Below are 18,628 nucleotides of genomic sequence, written 5' to 3' on the forward strand. Positions count from 1 at the left end.
CGAGCGATTTCTCTAGGCAAGCCACATGCGCGCCGCGCGCGGCCACCGAGGACGCGACCACCACGACGACGACGAGAGGCGCCAGCCAAGTGACCAACCCAATCGAGGAGTAAACTAGTGGCAGTATCGGCATCGAGCAGGTAAACCAAGCAGGAACCCAACAAAAGAAAGGAAATCCCCGGGCGGGGGAAAAAGTATCATGTCTAGCCGCTAGTTACACAAGAGAATCGCTCCATCTCAACTCTGACTCTGACTGACCGGCCGGAAGACAATCCAAAAGATATCGACGAGAGACCCGGACAGCGTCTCGTGACGACCGACCGACCCGGCAGCATTTGGCTTCATCATGCCTCGTGACGCGCGCCCCCGTCACGCTAGCTGTAGTGGCGGTGGCGCCGCTGTGCGGTGCTGGTACCACCATTACCGCTCGTGCTTGCAGACGCGGAGGTGCCTGCGCCCGCGGCGGATGCCTGCGCGGCCATGGCGAGCTCGAACTGCCGCGCGGACAGCGCAGGCTCCTGCGCCTGCGACGGCGGAGGAGCGGATGATGAAGAGGAGGTCGAGGCTGCGTCTGGCTGAGGATTAGGGGCGGCGCGGTTCCATGAGCGGAGGCTGGTGGTGGTGCTGGTGCTGCCGTCCCAGCCGATGTGGGCGACGTGCTTGACGTCCGTGGGGAGGCCGATCACCATCTCCTGCTCCTCGTCTTCATCGTCCTCCTCGTCGTGAACGGCGAAGATCTGGTGGGACAGGTTCTTGAACCCGCGCAGCAGCCGCGCCACGAGCGACAGCGACTCCGGCTTCCCCGGCGGCTTCCTCTCGCCGCCGCCTCCCGCCGACGCCACCTCCCCGGCGCCACCAGCACCTAGGGTCACCATCAACATAGGTCATCGATGAGACGGAGAAAAGAACATGAGAAGATGAAGAAGACGACTGGCAGCGTGCTTACCTTGCGGCTTGTTTGAGTTGACGACGTCGACGCTGGAGGCGGAGCGGCAGGTGGAGGAGAAGGGGATGACGATGAAGGAGGACCGCTCCTTGCGGCCGCGCGGCTGCTGCTCCCTGCTGCTCATGGTCACCCACCGACCACTGCAGCGTCTAGATTCAATCAACCTCTATGTCTTAGCGCGAGCAGGAAAGGCAGGCAGGCGGCGATTGCGCGACCTAGAAGCGAGGTGGGAGGGGAGGATATTGCTGCTGCTGCTGTTAACAGAACCGGCCGCGGCTTGCCAAGTTTGGTATAGGTCGGGAGGGAGGAAGCTAGAGGCAAAAAGAGCGAGAGCGAGAGCGGCGACTGACCTGCGCACTGCAGCTTGGGGAAATGAGTAGAGAATACTGCTCGCACTTGTAGTTGCAGCCTAGCTACTCCCTACAGCATTGACATGGTGGTACTGGTGGTGCAGCCGCGAGCGGTACACAGTTCCATCTTGGGTGGGGGTACGGGAAAGATGAAGGAGACGAGTGGGTTGGGTTGGGATGGTTGGTAAATTCGTACCCACCCCCACCCAGGAACGATAGGACCATTTCCGGCCTGGTGTACAAGACGAGACAGCGAGATACACGGACGGGGCAATAATGGGTACGCCCTCATTCCTGCTACTACACCTGCAATGTGCGCGCGTCCAGATTTTTGGAGATGGGTTTCCCTCCCTGCTAGTGCTGGACCAATGCCCAACTGCTTCCCTCTGTCATTGCCCACCACTCCTCTAAACTAATTCGCCACCTCTCTGTCTCTCGGCTCCTCGCCACACAATACAATATACTCTATACTCTGTATGTACTATGTGGTGCCTACAGTACATCGGAATTGGATCATCCATACGTACGGTTATACAGCTGTACCGTATTGCCGTAAGAGCATGTACAACGCAGTGCTTAATTTGAGGCGCTAGGGAATAAATCCCAGCAGTTACTGCAGTTACCAAGCGAATCCCAGCCTTTTTTCCAGCATCGACGAAAAGAATGGAGGCGGGCGCCTGAGAATAACGTACGAAAATTTTGGCTTAGCTACCGACGCTCCAGCATGGCTTGGGATTTGACTTTTTAAGCGCCTTTGTAAGCGCTTGGCAATGTACATGCCCTAAGCGTCCTTGGTGCCAGCGAGCCGAGCGCTTGCTAGCTTGGCCATCGGTGGTTCCATAGGCGTCAGCGTGCCCTGGCGTGCGTACACGTACTCGCCGTCTATTCATCGCCTCACCTGCTCGTATCGTATACTCCTACATACACACGCCCACACGCACATGCTCCCCCTCTCACTCCTCACTCCTCACAGGCTGTTCAAAAATGAGTGTATCATCTTCAGCGGCGCGCAGACGGACGCCGAGGGACCGTTGGCGTCCGCTCGGTCCAAAAATGCGTCGCAGTACTACCTCCAGCGGGCGACGCATAGTGATCGGGTCATCCGCGGCGACACAAACCTGGCCCATATTTGCGCTAAGTTTGCGTCTCCGCGGACGCAGCGGTCGTCCGTTCGGCCCTCGCACGGGCCCGCCTGGCAGGAACACAACTGCTCCGTCTTCCGCAGTATTAGTTACGGGCGGCGTGCTGCAGCCTTTCCAGGGCCGCGTTAATTGCGCGCCTCGGCTTCCGCGAGCGTGCGCAGCAGGGCGGCGTCGCAGTGGGAGGTCATTGAAGGCGATATGGCTTTCGAGCCTCTTAAAGGGACGCTGTCAGCGTCCATTTCCCCCGCCACACCATTGCCAGAGCCAATACAATCCACCCCACCGATGTGGGGAAGAAATGATGGCCCTTCCGCAAGACCAAGAATGACCACGAGGCTAGTGGCTCGCGGTCCGGCAAGAAGCCACGGATCGGGCGGTACGTCCGCATCGACTTTGCGCGCCGCCTTTCGGAGGAAAACCGGCCGGTGCCATGCCAGGACGCAAACCTGCCTGGAGGAGGCTGGTACCTCAACTCCAAGCACGTGCCGGTACGCCCAGTGCCGCGCGAGGGCCGAGAGCACCGGGACGAGGTGCGCCGCCGCCGAGCCATCTTGCCGCCGGATCTCCAACAAGATCCGGCGTACGCGCTCAACTCCTACAATTGGATCTCCTTCGGAACGTGGGAGTTCGACGCGCGCCGCCGCGCTGGCTACCTCGGGGACGTCGAGTTCTTCGACCGCGAGATCACCGTGGAAGAAGAGGAGAACGACTAGGAGGACGCGGATGATGAAGAGGACGAGGCCGAGCAGGTCGAGCGCGAAGAGTACGACCACGACGACGGCGGGCCGGCGTGGGATCCGGAGACCCAGCCGCCCGACATTGCCGAGGAGGAGGCCATTGCCATGGCACTGGCCAACAGCGAGCGCGACGAGCTCAACAAGCTCGCTTTGTGGGACGGCCTCGCAATCCAGCTCCGCGAGTCCGCGCTGCTGCAGCCCGCGACTCCTCCGACCACGTCGACGCGTTCCAGCGACCGCGCTCCGGCTGCTGCTACGGCTTGGGATATCCCTGGCCACCTTCACCACAGCCTCCTGCGCTGGCGATGGCCTAGCCGCAGTTGCCGCAGCCTACCCTACCTCCTCCACCGCCGACGTACCAGCTTCCATGACCGACGCCGGAGTTCATCGTCCTCGTCAGCGCGACGAGCAGTAGGCAGTATCTAGGTTTTTATGGCCTTTTTATGTTTTTTTAATGTAAACTATGACTTTATGAATGGGGAAAAAATTATGCGTCGTTCCGCTGGAGTCACCCCCGCCGCAAACGGACTCGCGAACGATTTCGACCATTTCGAACGTCCAAACGGATGAGATGCCCTAACCACTACACACACAGGGGCGTATGCAGCAGGGAGTTTGGGTGGACCGTGGCCCACCCTAAATAAGAAAATAGTTAGTTATTTATGTAAATTTTTATCACTTCTAAACACTGCAAAAACGAAAATTTTATCACTTAAAAACACTGCAAGTTGTTGTGTGCCTACTAATCCAGTACACATATCTTTCGCAAAAAAAAAAATCCAGTACATATATAGTAGTGTTCTCAAGTCCTGGACGCTGACTCATATGTATAGCAGTTGACAAGCGCGACGCTTTCTACTCCAAATCTTTGTGCTGGAAATCTTTGTCTTGCCCGAATGTTGAAAACCCGAGCGTCACGGACTCACGGCGTAGCTTCTAGCTTGGGGCTCAGATGGGCCTCGGCTCATTAGGGATTTGTTAACCCTGGCCTTTTTTGACATGTTATTAGGGCCGGGTTAGATCTGCGGTACCCATTAGCCAGCCCAGCCCACACATAAAAACAAAGAGTCCGCGCGAGTGTAGTAGCCTAGTAGAGTAGTAGGTGCACTGGAGAGTAGCGTCCGTGTGCGCACACAGACCAACACGGTCAACTCACCACGTATGCCGACGGATTTCTCAATCTATCGCGTGAAACAGAGTCAGCCACTCAGCCTTCCACAAAAACCTAGCGCCGCATGTCCTCTTCCCCCCTTCTAAATACCGGGTTTCCTTCTTCGTCCGATCTCGCCGGCATCAAGATGCATGATATCTACGCATGAAGTATTTAATAAAAGTAGGTTTAATAGATTAGATTAGGATTTTGGTGGCCGTCTTTTTCTTTTGCTCTACGTCCTCTGTCTCAATAGAGATGACATCGTCTATCATAAGTGAATTTTTTGCCCTTCATTTGACGATAAGATCTCCATCTCGGTGACAATGCTAGTGGTAGAAGGTTACAATTCTCTAAGTACGGTCCTTCTGATGTTGCTTCGTCAGAACGATTTTTCGATCTTTTTCGCATGGTTGCCGCAAGAAGGTTTATCCTCGCAATATTTGTCTCAGCTGCTACGTCCATGATAATAGTGATACGTTCTCTTCGGTCAATTTTCCTGTCATAATGGTATTGGTACACTTGCCATTGTTGATTGACTACCTCAATGGTTACGTGGGTGCATGTAGCCTTCGCATAAAATTAAATTATGGAAGAATCTTATTTGGTATTATTTACAAGTCTATGGTTTGATATCTATTTTTGGCTGCCTTCAAAAAATTACATGATTATGTACTAAAATAAGAAAGAGTTTGAAGAACTCGAAGATTTACGCTTTTTTAGACTTTATTGTTTTATAGTCGTTGAAGACAGTTTGCATTTCTCTACCATGTACTATTTCTTACTATGAATATACGTGGTATCGACTTTTTTTAAAAAAAACTAACGGCGTAATTATCCTCTCCAAGCATCTAGTTTCCACTGATTCCCGTTCCTCTAAATTTTGAAATCCCTATCTAATTTTGTATCTTCGGCCAACACCAACCACAACGCAATACAAAGACGCGCACGCAGTGCGGCACCTATTCCTCTAGCTGTTAGCTAGGCCCTATTTATATGGTTACTATTTCTTTCACAAATTTTGAACGAATTGAGGCAAATGTGATGATGGGAGCCTTTGTGGGCTGTTGACATTGCTGGGACGGAGCCAGGATTGAAACATGAGGGGGGGCGAACTGTGTTGTGAACTTCATGAGGGGGGTTGACATGGATAAATCACCATGAAAAATCAGTTTAAGTGCCTACTATTCTTCACAGGGGGGGGGGGCCTAGCCCCCCCTCGTCCCCCCTTGTCTCCATCCCTGCATTGCTTGTTCGGTAAATTTATGTATCGCTCATTTCATGTCGTAACACATGGGTATTAAGGAGGTATGGGGTGCCTAGCATTTCAAAATATATATACATACGTAATAATAACAACAATAGGATGGGCATAACAACTAACAAAACAACCAAGGTCCTCACATGACGATGGCAAACATGAGAGACATTTACTCACCACATGTTGCTACGACATTGGATAGTAGCGTTGTAAGTGCTTAGTAGCATCATGCTCGAGCCACACCCTGGTCCTCCTCTTCATCGGGGTTCGCCCTCCCACCTCCAACCAAGGCAGGGCCGGCGAATTTTGCGGCCCTGTACAAAATTAAAATGGGCCCTAGTTTTCAGAAAAAATAGAATTATAATTATGTGCCGGATATAAGAATAATTACCTACTAATTGAAGTGTAATCCTACAGAAGAAGAATCGTGTGTAGTTGGTTGTCCGACTTGCTCTCCTTTCAACTGTACGTTTTGGGACCGAGACTTGAAAACTTGATAACCAGAATTAATGTTTTCCTCACGTTTTATTTGGGCGAAATATTTTAAAAAAAACCCACCTTTTCGAAGGCAGGCAACTCTATGTGCACGCGACAAGTGGCGCGTTGTGGTGTCAGAAAATTCATGGGCAGTGGGTGATCGAAGGTGGGGATAAAGGAGCAGAGAGAATGACAAATGGAGGGTAGATTGTCTCAGTTTTTCCCTTTATTTTTAAGATTCGTTTTTCGAAAGAATATTTTTTAGAACCGTAAGTTCAAATCACGAACCGTTTTTTTTACTTTTGATATCCTAGGGTGTAGATCTCCGAAACTAAACCCGATGTTGATAGGTTTTGAGAAACTTTTTCTCCGTACTTCCAATACTGTTATGGTTGTATTTGAGGTGTGTATAACTCTACTAGTGTCTAGTGCATGAACTGATAAGTACTTCTGTTTTTACTGTATTTGGTGCAGTTTTTTCTTTAATCGGTGAATATACTCGCTTGTGTGTGTAGATGTACTTGTATTCGCTTGTATGTGTACCTGTACATGTACTCACTCATGTGTGGATATGTACTTGTACTCACTCGTGTGTGCGAACGTGCTTGTACTCGCTCGTGTGTGTAATTGTGCACGTGTGTTGTATGTAACTGTACTCATGTGTTGTACGTAACTGTACCCATGTGTGCAGCTGTATTTTTGTAGTCGTTCCTGTGTGTAAGTGTACTTGTGTGTTATACATATCTATACTGGTGTGTGGTGTGTTCTATGTAACCTGAGGTTTACACCGAATCGTACTCGAGTTTATAAGTAATTGTACTTAAGTTTTTTTGGACGTGTAGTTATACTTTTAAGCCTCAATAAAACTAAAATCTTGTTTCAACATACTATATTCGGGTTAGAAAAGATAGCTACGTGCCTGAGCTATCTTTATGTTCCGATCGATTACTAGCTAGCAAATGGTTCGCTCGCAAAACACGCGTGGTATGGCAGGTATCACGCATGGTCGCGCGCTTTCGACACGTGTCGATCTTTGGTATGATGTGTGAGAGGATGTTTCCCTTCACGAAGGTCGGCCTCTATCTAGTGATACCCTTTATTCTGGTCTTGATCTTGATTGAAGTACCGAGATTAATGAGCTGAATTATTCGGCGGCTTGCAGGTTGGGTGCTACAAATTTGGGCCCCTGGAAATCATGGGCCATGTGCCATTGCACAATTTGCACTCCCACTCGCTTGGCCTTCTTCAACTATTTTTTCTTTAGTTTATTTTTTATTGTACCATAAAGAATGAGACATGAACTTTATTTAGACCGGGGGCCAATGCCCCCCCCCCCCCCAATTTTTTAGATAACTACATATAATTAGTAGTGATATTTAGAATATTTATGTGATTATGTTCGAAAAATCCCCCCAGTGCTAGAATTTGTAGCCCATGAGTTTTAAACACATTTCACACAATGAAAATTTGAATATCCTTCCTAGAGGCGATCATGTGCGCTGGAGAGGAGTAAGTGACACAGATGGAGCTGGCATGTGTGGTTTGACTAGGAGCTGTTATAATTACGATCTTAAGGAATTACATGTACTTTTGAACTCAAAAAGTAATAAAGCATCCTTTATCGAGAAAAAAATGTACTTTTTGAGGATAGGTTAAGTTGGACGAGAGGGACGATAATTAAGGCCATTGAGAATAGCCCTGGTTTGTTTTGAGCCATGTAATCATTTAATATTTTTGTTGGGTTGGGCTCAGCACCTGGTTCACCTTGAATCCTACATGTACCAGTGCGGTTGCTATTTTCCCCTGTTAAACTCTGTACTTCGGTAGTTTTTGAAGTAGACTGCACCGAGCTGCTGAGGGTTTGGAAGATGGTAACGAGCGATCGCTCGATAATCTCACCCATCTTGAATTATATATGCGAGCTCAGTTCTTCATTTGTTTCTTTCGGTTTATGTTCAGCGTGTCCTTCAGCAAATAAAGTGGCTCACAGTTGTGCCAAGTATGCTTGCACTAATGTGGTGTCTCAGCAGTCGTTGATGAATTGCGCTCAAATTTTAGTTCAAAGCCTAGTGGCTGACTGTAACTCTATGCTTGGTGACTAATAAAGCTCACCGTATTCTATGTAGTTCCTAAAAAAATGCAAGTAAACTAGACCATCAACCCACACTGACAGTCCATAAAAAGAAGTCACACTAACATGAGGGATACATAAGATGCATCATCGCGCCAGTTAAGGCTACACAAAACAATAACCTAAGAAGGTCTTCCAAAGATGGAATTAAATTAATATTTACAATCTTCCAGTTGCTCCCATCCGAGGCTAAACAAACCGGATTGATTAGATCGAATATGAAGCTGCACCAACTTCTGTTAGCTCAGAAGTCAGAACGCTTGAGCAGGTACAATCATACGGCCTGTGTCCCCACTGTAAGTTGTTGTTTTTACAGGAACGCCTAATCAGTTTGCTACAATCATACAGCTGCTCTAAAATTTACACGTATTATTCATTCAGTCTTATTCCGTTCAGTTACCGCGCTTGCTTACAACAGTGACCACGTGGCGGGATGGCTGAATCTAGTTCAGAACCTTACGGTGGTTGAGTGAATGGATGAAGAACTGATGTAGAAATAAATGGCAAGCATGCATGTATAGAATTCAGAAGATGTGGAGGATGTCGTGGATGAAGGCGTTGCAGAGTGGGCAGTCGGCGCGGGTACGCCAGAGGTCGCGGGAGCACGGGCGGCAGAAGGTGTGGCCGCACGGGATGAAGGCCGCGCCCTTGTGCCGCACCATGCACACGCAGCACGCGCGCACCATCTGTTCCTCCTCTTCCCGCCCGTCGCCGTCCCCGTCCCCGTCGACGTGTACAGCGCCGCTCTTGGACGCGCCGTCCTCCTCGTCGTCTTGGTCGTCCCACTGGCTGTCCGACTGCTCCAGCAGCGCCATCAGCGACATGGAGGCCACCGCCGGCGCCTCGCTCTCCTCATCTCCCTCCTCGCTTCCATCTTCGTCGCCCCGCCGGTTGCGGGTGGTAGTCGAAGACGCGTTCGCGGCTCGGCGGAGCCAGAGACGGTCGCGCAGCGGCTTCCAGTTGACCCTGCCGTCGCCGCCCTCGCCGCGGCTTTCCCGGACGATGGCGTCCATGAGCGTGCACGGCCTGCGATCGCCGTCGTCGGCTTCGTGGGGGATCTTGAGGATGTCGCGGATGGCCGGGTCGGGCGTGGAGGAGAGCTGTTCCCAGAGCGTCATCGGCCGCGGACGGTCCATCGATCGACCTCGCGATCGCTCTGCTGCCGACGCCGCCGCCCCCGCGTCTCCTTCTCTTGGAGGGTGAGTACTGGGGACGGTACTACGGCAGGCGGTAGTTGAGGAGGAGAGGCCGGTTGCGATTGCCAGCGCGCGATCGAGTGGGGAGTGGGGAGGAGAAGAAGGTCGTGGAGCGGGTCTCGCGGGCTTTTTAAACTGGTGGATTGCAATTACCGCAGTGGCGTGGGGGTTGACGCCGAATTACGCTGGTGCCATCGTTAACTGCAGGTGGTTTGCGAAAAGCACCTGACATGACACTATACTGCTGCCACTGTAACTCGATTTGAAATTTGATCAGATTGTACCTGCACATTGCTGGTATCTTAAATTGCAGAAGATTGTACAAGCAAGCAAAGGACTTTAACAGTGAGATTTTTTAGGTACTTTTTTTTTTTGAGATCGATTTTTTAGGTACTTGAACAGAGCGCACGTACGCCATGCGTGCAAGCAACGGTGTTGGTAGAACCGATCGATCGATGAGCTCCCCGTTCCTTCTGTTAATTTACTGTCGCCCAGGCATGAGAGTTGGTGTTTGCACACTTACATGCTCCTCGAAATACCAAACCAAAATCAAACTGCGAACGAATATCATCATGTTGCAATTTGTTTGTTTTAGAGCATCTCCAGTCGCGTCTTCCAAAACGTCCCCCAAAGGGATTTGGGACGCGCCGGACAGAAAATGCGTTCCAGCCGCGTCCCCCAAAGCCCATTTTTTTCCGGTGCGTCCCGATACGGTGTCCGGCGCCCCGAGCCCGTCCCCGTCCCACAGGGGACGCACCGGGGACGCCGGACACAATGAAAAGCGAGACGGGGAGTGGCGGAACCGACCCGTCAGCGGCACAGGGAAAATTCGTCTCACACTCCCGCCAAATCCCGCCGCTCCCGCCAAATCGCGCCTATACCGCCGCGCATTTCAGGCCACCCAAAACATATCCCGCCGCCGATTCATTTCTCCTATCCCGCCGATTTGTTTCTCCCTCCCGCCGTCCACCCACCGTCCACCCGCCGGCGCTACCCTCTCCACATGGCGCCGCCGACAGCCCCCAAAAAGATGGCGAAGAAAGCGGCCAAGAAGCCGCCGGGCAATGGGACGAAAGGGCGACGGCGCGCCGTTCGCGAGGCCGCGGAAGGCGCCGGCTTTGAAGAAGAAGCTCGAAGGATGGACCGACGATCAATGGCGAGCAAGATTGCCCGCGCCGGAAGCTATCGACGGCGGAGCGGAAAGGACGGAGAGCGGCGGAGCCGGGAGAAGAAGGCTCGCGGCGCGCCGCGCACCGACGCATATAATGGCCGGGTGTATCGCCGCCACCAACGCGAGCCCATATAGTACGAACGTGCCGGTGTACGTTCCGGGAGTCTTCTCTCCGTCGTCATCCGCCTTCTACAACGACGGCCCCTCCGGCACTCCCGGGTGCGTGACGCCTAACTTGTCGCCGCACTATCAGGATGCGCTGCCGCACGGCGGCTTCAACCCCAACAACCTCTACTCCCCGACGGAGCAGACGCACCATGCACAGCAACAGGCAGATCGCGACGAGGTCATCGTGCTCGACGGGCCTGCGTCGACTCAGGATACGACGCCGTCGCCCAACCCCTTCCCCTTCTTCTAATTTGCATGCACCACCGGTCCGTAATATGATCGCGCGCCCGATACTTTGATCGATCGCCGCTACTCTGATCGCGACGAATCGGCGGGAACGATCTCTTTTGAATGCATCTATTTGAATTTCTGATTGGGGGCGACGTTTGGGGGACGCGGCTGGGGAGCGACGTCCCCCAAACACGGCACGAATAAAATACGTCCCCAAACGCTCGATCCGGCGCGGTTTGGGGGACGGTTTGGGGGACGCGACTGGATGCTCTTAGATCACAAAGTTGACCCGTGGTTCCGCGCGTGATTCCAGGCGTACAGAACATCGTAGAAGAAACGCTGAACCCTGCACGCACCTAACTCGTCGGTTTGGCCCATCCGCCCCTAGCGAAGGTACTACCAAGGGTGTTCGTACGTAGCTAGCTAGCTAGATACACGGTGGCCGTTCGTCGGGACCCGGCCGGCCGGCGACAACACTGACCGATCGATAGCTGCCATTGATGATTGTACTGGTGTGTGCTGAACGCAGCCGTGTAGTACTGGGTGGCATCAAAGCTAATGAATGGATCCCTTATCGTACGCTCAGCCTGCAACCACTCCGGCCGGTACCTACGTTGACATCTCCGCACTCTCTAGCTACTCCCTCTAACAGGCGCGCACCTAATTTAAAATATTGTTTTGACCATTATTTTAGTCAATAAAATATGAAATATATGTCACAAAAATTATATCATTAGAAATCTTTTTTGCATACGAATATAACGATATATATTTTGTAGACACAAAAGTTATATTTTATTGACCAAATTGATGGTAAAAGTTTATCTTGAACTACGTGTGTGCCTGTTAAACCGAAACGGAGGTAGTAGATACACACGCATGCAACGCACCGGTGGAGCGAGCTCACACGGGAGTGACTATGGGTGCGTTTGGTAGTCTAGCCGCTCCTGGCTCGCATCGGTCTAAAAGAATTCGGCTCGGTTTTAGCACCCTCGAGACGGGCCCTGGAGGAACGCTCGAATTAGCAGTTTCCAGTGGGCTTGACCCGTTATCGTGCGATTTGCACGGTCTCGTGTAACGATTGCACGCGTGGAGAAGCACGTGAGACACCACGTTGTCTTGGCCCTCGCTCCCCACTTCCAGTCACCAGTTCTCTCGTTCTCTCTCTCCATTCAATTCTGTCACTCACACTGAGAGCGCTGTCGCATCAACCGCCGCCCATGGCCTCCTCGCCTCCTCCGCCTCCTTTCGCTCCAACACCGATGGATCCAGCCGTCCGCCCGGACAAGGTCCAACGAGGCCCTCCTGCGCATCGTCAGGGAATACGATGCTGGCGGTCGCGATTCGGCGGCGCAGATCGATGCCGGTCGAGTACGGGTGTTGAATTGGCCGTCATCGGTCGCGACCAGGCCGGCCGACATGGGAACGCGAAGCACGGCCGTTGCCGCTCTTCAGGCCGTCGGGATTCCATCGGCGGATCCCTTGACGGGGTTTTTTCACCCCTACCCAGGGTTTTCGTCGGTGAGGGGGCGGCAATGGCGGGAGGTGCACTGGGCTCCAGCATGGAGATGGAGCCCCCCCGGGGTTCGCGTCGACCCCGATGCACGCGCTGATTACATGGGGCCGGTGATGACCCACAAGTATAGGGGATCGCAGCAGTCTTCGCGGGTAGTAAAACCCAATTTATTGATTCGACACAAGGGGAGACAAAGAATACTTGAAAGCCTTAACAGCGGAGTTGTCAATTCAAGTCGCACTCGGAAACAGACTTGCTCGCAAGAGTTTATCGATAGTAATGAGTTTTATAGCGAGTAGCGATAGTGAAATAACGACAGCAGAGTAACCGAGACAGACGGTAGTGATTATAGTAAACGAGCAGGATTAAAATATTGTAGGCACGGGGACGGATAACGGGCGTTGCATGGATGAGAGAAACTCATGTAACAATCAAGCAGGGCATTTGCAGATAATAATAAAACGGTGTCTAAGTACAAAGCAATCAATAGGCATGTGTTCCAATTATAGTCGTACGTGCTCGCAATGAGAAACTTGCACAACATCTTTTGTCCTATGATACGTCTCCGATGTATCGATAATTTCTTATGTTCCATGCCACATTATTGATGATATCTACATGTTTTATACACATTATATGTCGTATTTATGCATTTTACGGCACTAACCTATTAACGAGATGCCGAAGAGCCGATTCTTTGTTTTCTCGTTGTTTTTGGTTTCAAAAATCCTAGTAAAGAAATATTCTCGGAATTGGACGAAATCAACGCCCAGGGTCCTATTTTTCCACGAAGCTTCCAGAAGTCCGAAGGAGAGACGAAGTGGGGCCACGAGGCGGCCACACACTAGGGCGGCGCGGCCTGGGCCTGGGCCGCGCCGGCCTGTTGTGTGGGGCCCTCGTGTGGCCCCTGACCTGCCCTTCCGCCTACAAATAGCCTTCGTCGCGAAACCCCCGCATGCGAGAGCCACGATACGGAAAACCTTCCGGAGACGCCGCCGCCGCCAATCCCATCTCGGGGGATTCGGAGATCACCTCCGGCACCTCGCCGGAGAGGGGATTCATCTCCCGGAGGACTCTTCACCACCATGGTCGCCTCCGGAGTGATGAGTGAGTAGTTCACCCCTGGACTATGGGTCCATAGCAGTAGCTAGATGGTTGTCTTCTCCTCATGTGCTTCATTGTCGGATCTTGTGAGCTGCCTAACATGATCAAGATCATCTATCTGTAATTCTATATGTTGTGTTTGTCGGGAGCCGATGGATAGAGAATATTATGTTATGTTGATTATCAATCTATTACCTATGTGTTGTTTATGATCTTGCATGCTCTCCGTTATTAGTAGAGGCTCTGGCCAAGTTTTTGCTCTTAACTCCAAGAGGGAGTATTTATGCTCGATAGTGGGTTCATGTCTCCGTGAATCCGGGAGTGACAGAAACCTCTAAGGTTATGGATGTACTGTTGCCACTAGGGATAAAACATTGATGTTATGTCCGAGGATGTAGTTATTGATTACATTACGCACCATACTTAATGCAATTGTCTGTTGTTTTACAACTTAATACTGGAAGGGGTTCAGATGATAACCTGAAGGTGGACTTTTTAGGCATAGATGCATGCTGGATAGCCGTCTATGTACTTTGTCGTAATGCCCAATTAAATCTCACAATATTCATCATGTCATGTATGTGCATTGTTATGCTCTCTCTATTTGTCAATTGCCCGACTGTAATTTGTTCACCCAACATGCTATCTTATGGGAGAGACACCTCTAGTGAACTGTGGACCCCGGTCCATTCTTTTACATCGAATACAAATCTGCTGCAATACTTGTTCTTTATTGTTCTCTGCAAACAATCATCATCCACACTATACATCTAATCCTTTGTTACAGCAAGCCGGTGAGATTGACAACCTCACTGTTTCGTTGGGGCAAAGTACTTTGGTTGTGTTGTGCAGGTTCCACGTTGGCGCCGGAATCCCTGGTGTTGCGCCGCACTACATCCCGCCGCCATCAACCTTCAACGTGCTTCTTGGCTCCTCCTGGTTCGATAAACCTTGGTTTCTTTACGAGGGAAAACTTGCTTGTTGTGCGCATCATACCTTCCTCTTGGGGTTCCCAACGAACGTGTGAGTTACACGCCATCAAGCTCTTTTTCGGCGCCGTTGCCGGGGAGATCAAGACACGCTGCAAGGGGAGTCTCCACAATCCAATCTCTTTACTTTGTTTTTGTCTTGCTTTATTTTATTTACTTTCTTGTTTGCTGCATTATATCAAAACACAAAAAAATTAGTTGCTAGCTTTACTTTATTTACTTGTCTTGCACTCTATATCAAAAACACAAAAAAATTAGTTACTTGCATTTATTTTATCTAGTTTGCTTTATTTCTACTTGCTAAAATGGCCACTCCTGAAAATACTAAGTTGTGTGACTTCACAACCACAAATAATAATGATTTCTTATGCACACCTATTGCTCCACCTGCTACTACAGCGAGAATTCTTTGAAATTAAACCCGCTTTACTCGAATCTTGTTATGCGAGAGCAATTTTCTAGTGTTAGTTCGATAATGCTGCTGCCCATCTCAATAATTTTGTTGAATTGTGTGAAATGCAAAAGTATAAAGATGTAGATGGTGACATTATAAAATTAAAATTGTTTCCTTTCTCATTAAGAGGAAGAGCTAAAGATTGGTTGCTATCTCTCGCCTAAGAATAGTATTGATTCATGGACTAAATGCAAGGATGCTTTTATTGGTAGATATTATCCCCCTGCTAAAATTATATCTTTGAGAAGTAGCATAATGAATTTCAAGCAATTAGATAATGAACATGTTGCTCAAGCTTGGGAAAGAATGAAATCTTTGGTTAAAAATTGCCCAACCCATGGAGTGACTACTTGGATGATCATCCAAACCTTTTATGCAGGATCTGAACTTTTCTTCGCGGAACCTATTGGATTCAGCTGCTGGAGGTACCTTTATGTCCATCACTCTTGGTGAAGCAACAAAGCTCCTTGATAATATGATGATTAATTACTTTGAATGGCACACGGAAAGAGCTCCACAAGGTAAGAAGGTAAATTCTGTTGAAGAATCCTCTTCCTTGAATGATAAGATTGATGCTATTATGTCTATGCTTGTGAATGATAGGACTAAAGTTGATCCTAATAATGTTCCGTTAGCTTCATTGGTTGCCCAAGAAGAACATGTTGATGTAAACTTCATTAAAAACAATAATTTCAACAACATTGCTTACCGGAACAATTCTAGTAATAACTATAGGCCATATCCTTATAATAATGGTAACGGTTATGGTAATTCTTATGGGAATTCTTACAATAATAATAGGAACACACCCCCTGGACTTGAAGCTATGCTTAAATAATTTATCAGTACACAAACCGCTTTTAACAAATCTGTTGAGGAAAAGCTCAATAAAATTGATATTCTCGCTTCTAAGGTTGATAGTCTTGCCTCTGATGTTGATCTTTTGAAATCGAAAGTTATGCCTAATAAGGATATTGAAAATAAAATTGTTACTACAGCAAATGCCATCCAAGTTAGAATTAATGAGAATATAAGATTGATGGCCGAATTGCATGCTAGGTGGGAAAGAGAAGAAAATGAAAAACTAGCTAAAAAGAACAATGTAGCTAAAGTTTGGACTATTACCACCACTAGTAATGCTAATGCTCCACATGTTGCTGCACCTCCTACTATTAATGGTAAAATAATTGGTGTTGGCGATGTTACTACTCCTAGTGCAAAGCGTGCAAAATTACCTGAAACTGCTAAAACTGCTAAAACTGCCTGTGATAAAACTGCTGAAATTTTTTCCAACATTGGGGATGATGATCCCATTCCTTTAGATTGTAATGGTTTAGATTTTGATGATTGCCACATGTCGAGGGTACTCCTCGCCAATGCCCTCCGATAGGGGCTTAGGGTTGATGGAATCCTGCAAGCTGACACGAGACATCGGTTCACAGACAAGCGGGGAGAGCGATTTACCCAGGTTCGGGGCCCTCGATGAGGTAAAACCCTTACGTCCTGCCTGTCTGTTCTTGATTATGATGATGATGGGTTACAATGGGGTGCCGAATAGTTCGGCTGAGATCTCGTCGAGATGGCTATTGCTATGATGACCTAGCTCTAAGCTTTTTCTGGCTAAGATTGCTAAGACCGATTCTGTCCCTCGGCAGCCCCTCTCCTGGCCTTTATATAGGAGGCCAGGTCTCAAGAGGTCTGACCGAGTACGACTAGGTTTACAGTAATTTTAGATCCGATCTTTCCTTGTTCGATCGCTTCCTTGCCTTGCCCGTCAAGGAACCTTCTGGTGCGCCTCCCTAGTGGCCCATCTTGCCTTTATGTGTCCTCATGGGCCTCCAATTAGTCAATACAGGATAGGGTAATGTGGGTTACCCGAAGGGTAGTGCGCATGTCAGTAGCCCCCGAGTGTCTAGCCGAAGATAGTTCGGGTAGAGACTAAAGTATGTCTTCTCCTGATATTCTTCTCCTTCATTGTCCTTGCTCACCTTGAATCTGCTCTATCTTCATTTTATCGGGTGCGCGTCAGCGCTCCCGATGGGAGTAGCCCCGAGTCTAGGTGCGGATGCTCGCGAGTCCGCGCGTAGACTCAAGTTGTACTACTCGAATATTTTCTTCGCCGAGATCTTCATAAGTCATCCGATATATTTTCTTTATGCAAGGGATAATGAGTAACGAGCCCAACTGTTGTTTGGTTAACTGCCGATGGCAAAACAACGTTACCCTACACAAAATCAAGTGCCCGGGCATGATTCTGGAGTGCAAAAAACTTCTATCAGGTGTGCATCACACGCTCCCGATGGGGGTAATAGCCCTCGAGTGTCTGGGTGCGAGTGCTTTGCAACCGAATGCTGACTCAAACCTTCTTCCTTCGACTGCTTATTCTGTCGAGTCTTTATTTTATCGGGTGCGCGTCAGCGCTCCCGATGGGAGTAGCCCCGGAGTCTAGGTGCGGATGCTCGCCCGATACTTTCTTATCTCTTCACATGCAATCATTCCTCATGACGTCATTGATGTCGTTTTTCTGTCCCCTTGATTTTGACTGATAAGACGCAACCTGCCAGCCCTGTTTCCAAGCAATTCCTGCTCCTCTTCGCGCGGTTAACGAGGCACCTCCTCGATTTCCGCAACCATTAACTGGAGAAAAGGCCCATTAACAATGCGAAGCCTTCCTTAAGTTCCCCAAGAGATAGAAATCCCTAGTATTCTCCTTTATTCAATCCTTCGCTGTTTTTCTTCTTCTCCTGTTCACAACCGCTCGCGCCTCCACCACTGTCCTCCGAGTTCTCCTAGATCTGACAATGGTGAAGAAGAAGAACCCTAGCGCCGCCGCCAGTTCCACGAGTGGCGGAGCCGCCGCCAAATCTTCCTCGATCCTTTCGAAGGAAGGCGCGCCTGGCGCTCCTCCCCGGCTCCGGCGCCGATGGCGCCACCAAGTTCAACAGCCAGGCCCGGAGATTGGACAGCCTCCACCGTCACCAAGCGTGACGAAAAAGATCCCGAAGCCTCGGGATTGATCTCCTCCGATGAGGGGAATGTGATCTTTCCAGTGCGATTTCTCGACCTAACCCCCTACCGGTTTTACCGTGATGTTCTTATCGTTCTTATACCGAGGTCTTTCGCTTCCCGTCCACGAATTCCTCCTCCATCTTTTGCGAACTTACGAAATCCAGTTATGGCAACTTACTCCCAACTCAATCCTCCACGTTGTTGTGTTTATCACCCTCTGCGAAGCATATCTGGGCATTAAGCCACATTTTGGGTTGTGGAAAAAGATCTTCTATGTGAAAAGATACAGCAGTAGTAACGGATCTTTTGTCACCGGAGGAGTGGGATTTGTAGCTCGTTCGGATGTGAACTACTTCAATTTCCCAATGAGAGAGTCTATGCAAGGGTGGAGATTGAAGTGGTTCTATATCAAGGATTCTTTATCACCCGAATCTCAGCTCCCCTGCTTTGTCGATGTCCTTGAGGCCAGACCTAAAAATTACTGGAAGAATGTTCTTTCTCCCGACGAAAAAGTAGCTGCCGATGAACTATTCGCTAGATTTCTTCAGATTAAAGAAGCTGATGGCCAAACCATGATTGGTACTGAGGTAGCGGCA

General features: G+C 49.7%; 2 protein-coding genes across 2 annotated transcripts; both read right to left on the reverse strand.

Annotated features, from left to right (window-relative positions):
- Window positions 1–374: 374 nt before the first annotated feature.
- On the reverse strand, window positions 375–1,070 carry LOC124662562 (CRIB domain-containing protein RIC4-like). Its single transcript, XM_047200382.1, has 2 exons — window positions 947–1,070; window positions 375–862 (listed from the first exon to the last, which is right to left on the reverse strand). The coding sequence occupies exons 1-2, from the start codon at window positions 1,068–1,070 to the stop codon at window positions 375–377; spliced, it is 612 nt and encodes a 203-aa protein (XP_047056338.1).
- Window positions 1,071–8,372: 7,302 nt separating this feature from the next.
- Window positions 8,373–9,312, reverse strand: LOC124662563. The gene has a single exon (XM_047200383.1). It carries the CDS (start codon window positions 9,310–9,312, stop codon window positions 8,719–8,721), a length of 594 nt encoding a protein of 197 aa, XP_047056339.1. The 3' UTR covers window positions 8,373–8,718.
- Between the last annotated feature and the right edge of the window lie 9,316 nt (window positions 9,313–18,628).

Source organism: Lolium rigidum, chromosome 6 (assembly GCF_022539505.1).
Source record: "Lolium rigidum isolate FL_2022 chromosome 6, APGP_CSIRO_Lrig_0.1, whole genome shotgun sequence".
NCBI lineage: Eukaryota > Viridiplantae > Streptophyta > Magnoliopsida > Poales > Poaceae > Lolium > Lolium rigidum.